Source organism: Lathyrus oleraceus, chromosome 5 (assembly GCF_024323335.1).
Source record: "Lathyrus oleraceus cultivar Zhongwan6 chromosome 5, CAAS_Psat_ZW6_1.0, whole genome shotgun sequence".
NCBI classification, from domain to species: domain Eukaryota; kingdom Viridiplantae; phylum Streptophyta; class Magnoliopsida; order Fabales; family Fabaceae; genus Lathyrus; species Lathyrus oleraceus.
The window spans coordinates 640,772,336-640,781,287 of NC_066583.1; the positions used below are offsets into that span (position 1 = coordinate 640,772,336).

The 8,952-nt window shown below is 35.7% G+C and overlaps 1 protein-coding gene across 2 annotated transcripts; it reads right to left on the reverse strand.

The window, feature by feature from the left end:
• Positions 1 to 1,075: 1,075 nt before the first annotated feature.
• On the reverse strand, positions 1,076 to 8,277 carry LOC127087533 (pleiotropic drug resistance protein 1). Of its 2 annotated transcripts, XM_051028424.1 has the most exons (20): positions 7,750 to 8,276; positions 7,270 to 7,390; positions 6,976 to 7,149; positions 6,698 to 6,857; positions 6,536 to 6,612; positions 6,392 to 6,445; positions 5,394 to 6,068; positions 4,956 to 5,272; positions 4,683 to 4,843; positions 4,454 to 4,557; positions 4,122 to 4,359; positions 3,898 to 4,022; positions 3,484 to 3,816; positions 3,074 to 3,364; positions 2,877 to 2,960; positions 2,645 to 2,778; positions 2,325 to 2,552; positions 2,040 to 2,211; positions 1,692 to 1,946; positions 1,076 to 1,590 (listed from the first exon to the last, which is right to left on the reverse strand). In XM_051028424.1, the coding sequence occupies exons 1-20, from the start codon at positions 8,073 to 8,075 to the stop codon at positions 1,327 to 1,329; spliced, it is 4,293 nt and encodes a 1,430-aa protein (XP_050884381.1). In that variant the 5' UTR covers positions 8,076 to 8,276; the 3' UTR covers positions 1,076 to 1,326. The 2 variants fall into 2 exon arrangements, with proteins under 2 accessions (XP_050884381.1, XP_050884380.1); XM_051028423.1 differs by having other exon boundaries at positions 6,976 to 7,390; positions 7,750 to 8,277.
• Between the last annotated feature and the right edge of the window lie 675 nt (positions 8,278 to 8,952).

The following is an 8,952-nucleotide window of genomic DNA, read 5'->3' on the forward strand; positions in this document are numbered from 1 at the left end:
CTTCAAACTCTTGATGAATTATTGATCAAATTGATAAATGAAGAACATGGGGATCCATATATGATGATTAGAATCAATGTGGACCATTATTTGATTGATCTCTTTGCATTGAGGGTCTTAAACCCTAGATATGAGCTTGATGAGACACAAGTGGATACACACACTACCTATAAAAGAAACACAGCTACACATAGACATATTTTTTGATATTTTGATTAGTAAACAAAAAGAAAATAAAGTATGATACAATCAAAAGTGTTTGGTGATCTCTCCTCATGCAAATCCAGTGAATGAGGGGTAAGGAGGATGCCAAGATGTGATCCCAAAATCAATGCAAATTATGAGCTAGCATGAGGGATCTTAGGATCAAAACTGGGATCTTACAGTTGCACTGCTGAAAAGATTAAATTAGTATTTCTCTTGTGAATATATGGACACACATACATTTTAAAAAAAAATTGAAGGAGATTGAAGAAAAATTGAAGGAGAGTGTAAGAAGTTGTGTGAAAAATTATGGGAGAGATGTTATATTTATAATAGATGAGTGGTGGAGCATTGACATACACACATGGCTAGACATGCATGCATGCGCCATTGCATGTGACGTACAGACATGACTATACATGCATGCGCCATTGCATATGGCACCTTCACATGGATACACATGCATGTGTCATTGCATGTGACGTCCTCACATGCATGCGTCATTGCATATGTGACGCCCTCATATGCATGCGTCATTGCATATGACGTCGGTGAATACAATATTTCAATATATACGCCCAGATCATTGATGCCTCTATTCAATGAAAAATAGATACATCAGTCCAACTGACGCATACTTCAAAAAAACATGATTATTTCGATAAATATTTTAAAAAGTATATATTTTAGAATTTTAATTAAAAAATGTGGTTATTTTAAAATAAAAAAATTCAGACGCTGATGTTAATATTACGGCCTTGACTCACAGAACAGATTGAAAGCTGATGCATAGTTTGTTGCATGCAAATTCAACATTTAGTGGAACAAGAAGGAACCAAGAATAAATAACTCAAAGTTGAGTACAACAGGCTGGCCTCAAAATTCATTATCTTTCATTGATGATCAAAATAATAATACAAAAAGTATTGTGTTATTCAGATTCAAATGCTTGTACATTTATAAAGCAAGCTTCAAGTTGTGTCAAACAAGGGGAAATAAATTTCCTAAAAAACTACTGTATGAAATACAGATACAAGTATTATACAAGCAAGGAAAAGTTGAGGGGGGAGGGAAAATAAAAAATATAAAGAATTCTTGTTGGAGAAAGAGAGAGAGTACAATCTATCTCTTTTGAAAGTTAAAGGACTTGATTGCAACAGCAAAAATAAATGCAAAGAGAACAGCAATACCGGCAACCACAATTGCGCACTCTCCTATGAAGTCATGTTTGATACCAAAATAGTCTTCAAGGAAAAATTTCACCTCCTTTCCGCTTTCACTAGTCATACGAGTAGTTATGTCTCCAAATTGAGATGCAACCAATCCGTAGATGGTCCATGCAACTGGACATGCCCAGTAGTACCATCTCCACCATACTGGAATGCTCTGTTATCAAAAGGTAAGAAGAACAAAAACACAATAATTAGCAATAATAGAATATAAATTCATTATTTCAAACAGTCTTTCTGAATGCTAATACTACGTACAGGTCTTGGGACGACGAATCCTGAAAAGAGGTTCCAAATTGCATAAAATGCAGCAGCCACGATAGAAGCAACGTGATGATTTGGTGTCACTGCCACAGCCATCATCCCATAGAAGGTAAAGTAGAGCAATGTGAAGTACATAAAGAACAGATACCAAAAGAATTTCTCTGCGGTCCAGTCAAATCCGATCATGGCATAGACTATAACTCCATATACCACAGCTTGAGCAAAGACATAAGGTAGCTCTACCAAAATCTGTGACGAAAAGGGAGGTGTTAATATCAGAATTTTTAGTTTGGATATAAAATTAAGTAGTGAATAAGTCAGTTGATGATTACAATTAATTACCTGTGAAATTGCATAGGGTAAGGCAGAATACATTCCAGCAGCTTTTTCTCGATAAAATACAGTTCTTTCAACCGCAACCACTGGCTGCACGGAAGAAGAATTTTGTACTCCAAGGAAAAGAACAGCAGTATACATTGAACCCACAGCATTCAACAGGTCTTGTCTACTTGCGCTGCAAGACACCAAAAGGTATTAGAATTTGAATGTAAATAAACAGAGATTAGAAAATATAATGTTTGGTGAATAATATGGAATTATTTTTTTATTATAAATAGTTTGACTTACTGTTTGCCGCCGAGGTCCCAAAACATTGTTCCAAACATCAAGGCTATGAATGTGGTGAAGAAAAACCTCACGGCAGTGTATGGTGGATTACGCCAATATGACCAACGTTGCTTCCATAAGCAGGCCTGGCATTGGACCAAGAAGGACTGCGAGAATTGAGTAGGGAAATGAAGATCATTTGAACCAGGAGCAGGCTGGCCAAGTTCTTGTATAAGTTGTTTGTTTCTCCTGAAGAGCCATACAGAACAGTTTGAGCATGTTGCGAACATGACAGGAATAGCTACTATAGTTTAGATTCATATCTATATGCACTAGTTTACCTATATAGATCTGAATTTTTGTACAAGTCGGTAAAATCAACACCCAAGTTAAATTCTTGTGCCGTACTTGTAACTTCCAACATCCATGTTGCTGGGTTATATCCGTCTTTGATTTTATTCACTCCGTCAATGCTCTGGACAAATAAAGTTATTTGAAAACTTTAGCAACTAATTGCAATCAAGAAATAGAGACATTCACTTGAGTAGATGTTAAACTAAAATAGGACCCTACCTCGAAATACTTGATCAAGTGAGTAGAATGACGACCAAGTGGTCCAACATATATTTCTTGCCCTCCACGCTTCATCAGGAATAGCTAAATTGCATATGAATAATATGTCAAACTCAAGCATAATAGAGAGGAAAAGAACTATAAAAGGGAGCTTCATTTGTCATTAAATTTATTTATTATCGCTATTCACTACATACCTCATCAAATGCTTCAAATATGTCAATGCTAGGCTGATGGATAGTACACACAACTGTTCTTCCTGTGTCCACTGTGTTCCTTACGGTTCTCATAACAATTGCAGCAGCTCTAGCATCTAAACCAGACGTAGGCTCATCCATGAAAATTATAGATGGATTAGCCACTAGTTCGACTGCAATAGTAAGTCTCTTGCGTTGTTCAGTTGAGAGACCACTAACGCCAGGCAAACCTACCAGGGAGTTACTCAAAGAATTCAGCTCCACGAGGTCCATCACTTCATCAATAAACATCTGCAACCATTTGTAATGTCCTTTAAGTCAGAACAATGAAACTCAAGTAGATTAAACTTTTCTTTAGTAGAAATGAAACCTAAAAGGACATAGCTCTTGTGCTGTAAGCATTAACTGACCTTTCTGGTCTTGGAATCAACTCCTGAAGGTAAACGAAGCCATGCTGAGTAAAGCAGAGACTCATAAACTGTTACATGAGGTGAATGGATATCATTCTGCTCACAGTAGCCAGAGATTCTAGCAAATGTTTCCTGCTTTTTCGGATAACCAGAAACCTTGATGTCTCCATCAATATATCCACCTGTTTTCCTACCAGCCAGAACATCCATCAGAGTTGTCTTTCCGGCTCCACTTACACCCATCAAAGCTGTGAGAACACCAGGTTTGAATGCACCACTAACACCCTTCAAAAGTACTAATCTGTCCTCTGAAACACCTTGCTCCTTCATTTCCTGTCAGTTGAAATTAGAGTTAAGTTAGAAAGTTTCTCTGTCTGAATAAATGCCAAATATATCACTTTGTGTGAGTCTTACCGCTGGCATATCAACAGAGTACACAATATCATCAAAGGTGATAGAATGTGGTTCAAATGGAAGAACCATTCCTTTCTTCTTTTGGTGGCTGGACTCTGATACAGAATCACCTCTTCCTGAACTTTCTGAAAGAGAAGAGAAAAAATGGTCAGCTACTAAACTATATGACAAACTTCTATATGTTAACTATCATGAGTGATATGCATATAATCAAGAAAGCTCACCTATGTGTGGTAATTCAACTTCTTGTACAGTCCTGTCATTAGAAGAATCATCTTCTGAATCTTCTGGTATTGTTGCTTGAGGCTTATCAAATGGACCTAGTACAGCGAGAGCCACAGCAAACACCACATTGAAAAAGAACATAAATCCAGCCAATCCCGCGACACCAATCCAGTACCAATATGCATGTGGGAAGAACCCACGGGTATCGAGATATTGTTTTCCCAAATCAACAGTAGCCTATAGATAAAGTATATAAAGTAAATCAGGCATGCAAATTTCTCAATCAAAACTTAGATGTATTAAAAAGATGCAAGAAAGCTCAAGAAATTACATTGTGCCAACTGTGTCCAAGAAATTCATTGGCCATCAAAGCATTTTGCCCATACATCAAAGGTGAGATCCAGTAGCCCCAAATCCACCACTTCTTGATATCCTCTGTTACAGTAATAACATTTAATAAGCATCAAGTAACTAAGGTTTCATTTCGTCACAAGAAATAAGTTTAGCAAATTAGTTTTCATTTTCGGTTAAAATATGATGTGTTTGTCAATTTAACTTACTTCTTGAGAGAATGAAGCCACCTAATGCAAGAAATGTGAGAATTGCAAAGGACCCAAATGTGTTGGCAACAATCATGTTTCTACCAAGTGCTGCGATGGATCGGAACAATCCAGAAGCCATCTGACTCAGGAAAATCACCACAAGGAACTGCTTGAGCAACCTGCCCAAAATTCAAGACTTCACATCATTAGTAGCATGCAAATGCAAACTAGGTAGTAGAAGTGTCATTCAATACTACATGCTCCAAACTGAATAAAAGCAACTTCTTTTACCTTTCAACATTTGGATCAAATCCAATAACGTAGTAGGTAAGAAACACCCAAAGAGAAGCTTCCATTAAAGTAATGGGAATCTTGAGAATCCACGCAGGAAGAGCATATGCCCATGAGGGATAAAACAGAAGGTCTCGTTGTTTGTAGAAAACAGGAAGCTTAGCAATGGTCATAGAAATCTCAGACATTCCATTAAACATAATTGTCATAAGTGCGAAAAATAAAGCACCAGCATAAACGCCCGCATCATCCTGATTATTGTGGTGCATCTCAGTACGAAAAAACAGTGTCATTGCTATCAATGCCATGACGAAAAGCTGAAAAACATAAACCAAGAGCAATATGTTTAGTCACTCAAAATCATAATCACAGAATACATGGATGAAAAAGAGTAACTTTTTACTTATTTATAATAAAATAGCTAGATAGATTCCAAACCTGAGTTAGCTTGAAGATGTAAACAAATGAATTCCTTTTCATGAGCAAATACTCTCTTGAGAAGTTAGCCTTTAAAAGCTCCGTCTTGTTAAGACCATACTCTTTGGTGGTCAAAGCAGCTGGATGGCTCTTTGTCTTGTCAAATGGAACAGAAAGCTCCTCAGCAAGTTTCCTACCAATGTGGAATGATTGAAACGCCTCAGCGAATTGAGTAACAGTTACAAATCTGTATGGCCGGTCTCTGCGCATCCAGTATTGTGCTTGATCCTTTTTTGATGTTACTTCTTGAAGAAAATCAGCAACACCTTTCCTGTCAGGACATTTGAAGCCCATAGATTCAAAAAAGTCGAGAACATATTCACGGGGGCCATGGTACACAACTTGGCCATCAGAGATTAGGATAATGTCATCAAAAAGATCATAAGTCTCAGGTGCTGGCTGGAGCAGTGATATAACTGCTGTTCCATTCATAATATGAACATATTGCCTGAGAGAGCTCGCAATCTGAAAAGTTGTGGAACTGTCAAGCCCAGTAGAAATCTCATCCATGAATAATGCATTTGCTGGTCCGACCAACATCTCTCCTGTAGTTACACGCTTCCTTTGTCCTCCAGAGATACCACGCAACATTTCGTCCCCCACCATCGTATCAGCACATATATCCAACCCCAAAATCTGCAAAATGATACAATGTAAAACTTAATACCTTTGGCTTATAAGAAAATTCAACATACAACACGAAGCAAAACTTTATTATGGCATGCAAGACATGATAGAACCTATGCAAGGACGATATTAATTGGAAGCAATCAATCAAAACTGCAAAATGAGTTTAATTTTGATACACTGTCAGTTTTAAAAGTTTTACACTGTCAACAAATAACAATCAATCATATGTATCCCTTTAGATGTACTTATGATTAAAGTCAAAATGTTACCAATTATCTGGCGAATATGAGAGGATAGAACTGATTATTGAACCGTATTAAATATATTACCTTGAGTATATAATCTGTTGAAATGCTATACTCCTGTCCTTCAGTTGCAATTGCCTGTTATATTAAAATACAATTAGATATGCAAAGATAGTATAGTAATCCCAAAGACTATTTCAAGACTGATAATAGCTTCTTTATGCATACCTTCATGTAGACATCAATATCTGGGTCAGGCTTGATATTTGCTGCTTTCTCTCTTCTAGACAACTCAGAAAGCATGTCTGCGGATCCCAAGTAATAACAAGTCAAGCTTTATGCACATCCCAAATTAGATTTTGAAAACTGAACTGGTAAAAATTGACTAACCGTAACGTGATCCAACTCCTTGGCACCTTGCTGAAAAGGCCAAGGTTTCCCTCACAGTCATTTCTCCAATATGAACATCATGCTGGCTGATATAAGCAGCAGTTCTTTGAGGTACAAACTCATTCAGTCCATGTCCATTGTAAGTCACACTCCCAGATAGCTGTATGAATTAAACATCGGTATCCAAATTAGATAATCTTAAATATTAAGTTTCCTTTTCTTAGCTACATATGAATTGTTTGATGATGATGATGATACTTAAGGAAGATTCGATTTACCTGAAGACTTGGATCAAGCTTTCCAGATAAGGCTAAAAGGAGTGTAGTCTTTCCTGAACCAGGAGGACCTAAGAGTAGTGTCATCCTACGAGGTTTAATAATTCCATTAACATCTTTAAGAATTGCAACATGTCTCTTTTTGCTTGGGATAATGTGAAGAACATTCAAGAAACCCTGAAACAATGAAAGATTTTGACTTATGAGACTCAATAACAAAAAAACAACACGTCTAAGAAGGAAAAAAAAAAGCTTCAACCATTTTATGAAGTAGTATAATTTCAGATCACTCCTTACCTCTACAACATTAGTAATAGCATTAATGAAACTAGGCAAAGCTCTCCCTCCCACAAAAGCTTCAGCATCAATTTTCAAGTTCTGATATCGAACTTCAATTGTTGGAATATCAAGTCCAACTCTATAATAAGAAGAAAAAACACAAAACATGATGAGTTATGAGATAAGAAACTGATTAATATCGGCATATTCGGATCATCTTATTTTGGCTTATCTACTACTTCAAACACTTGTTTAAACTATATGAAAGAGCTAATGAAAACACACATGTCCATAACCTGTTTTCAAAAGCTACCATAGATAGCTTATTGAAATAAGCTGAAAACAACCTATGAACATATGATCCAAACATATAGCTTATATGAAAACAGTTTAACTTAATTTCATACTATATTAAAGAAATAGCTTAAACAATAAGCACTTAATTAACCTGTATCAGAAAACAACGAATCAAGAAAACTGGATCTTATAGTTATTTACCTATCAACTCTTTCCTTGACCTTCAAGAGAAACCTTTCGTTATCCTGTTCAGCAACCTTAACCAACCTCTCCAAAAGCTTCTGCTTATCTTGAAATCCAATATCGGTAACATCAACTTCATTGGCAACTCCATGAGAAGCAGTTAAGAGACCTTTTCTCAAACGGTTGTAAGTAGGTAGTTTTTCAAGTGCAGCCCATTTAAGAGCTTCTTCATCATCTTCTTCACGAGATGATTTAGAGAAAACCTCAACGCCACTGTTTCTCCATACTGTTGAACTTCGAGCTCGCAAACTGTTCGTTGCTCTGTATATATCAGTTCCTTCCATTTTCGCTGTTGTTCAACAGCTTCAACACTTTGAAGCTTTTGTGCTTCTCCAACGCGATTTTGTTTATTATGATTTTGAAAGATGAAGCCAATGGCACTATCACCGAAAGAAGAAGAAAATTAACTGAAAAAAGAAAGAGAAAGAGAAAGTTTAATTTTGTTACTATTTAGAGGTTTGTGAAAAGGTAGTAATGAAGAATGAATGGAAAATATGAGTATATTTATATGTATGATGAGAAATAGAGGCGGCGATTTAAGTCAAACGTGAAAATTACGATTATTTAAAAAAAAGTGATTAATAAGAAAAGTTATGAGGAGTCAAGAATGGGAACCGGGAAGAAAAAGGAGGAAAAGCGGGGAATAGTTTTTAATATTTCAGCGGTCAAATAAAGTAAGAGGAAATTTCCGTGTTGTAACGTGTCATGATGAAATAGTAATTTATAATTTATTCAAATTTATTAGAATAAGTTTATTTTATATAGAAAGGAATATTATTGTGCCTGTAGCTTTTAATATAATAATATTATTATTACATGATTAAACACGAAGCGCTAAGTTTCCTCGTTCGTTTAATTGAATTTATTTTTATTTTATTTTTGAAATTGGGATAATAGAGAAATGAAAAGTAAAAATCCATCGTTATTGGAGAAAAAATAGTAATAAGAAACGGAAAAATATATACACGAGAAGAACGTTGATTTAAAAAAAATTGGTAGTTAGGAGTTAATTTAGGACATTGACTAATGACCAGTACGGGTGTAAAGTTAGGGAAGATACATGTTATTTTCATGCATGCAATTTAATTTATTCTTTTTTGAAAAATTCAAATAATTCATATTCAAAAAGAAAGACTTTTAAGTATAAGTATAAGGTGTGAT

Coding starts and splice junctions, on each gene's coding strand:
- LOC127087533 (XM_051028423.1), bottom strand. CDS start 8,075: ATGGAAGGAACTGATATATACAGAGCAACGAACAGTTTGCGAGCTCGA. Junction 6,858..6,975: donor AGCTTGATCCAAGTCTTCAG/GTAAATCGAATC, acceptor TAATTCATACAG/CTATCTGGGAGTGTGACTTA. Junction 1,947..2,039: donor TACCCTATGCAATTTCACAG/GTAATTAATTGT, acceptor TTTTCGTCACAG/ATTTTGGTAGAGCTACCTTA.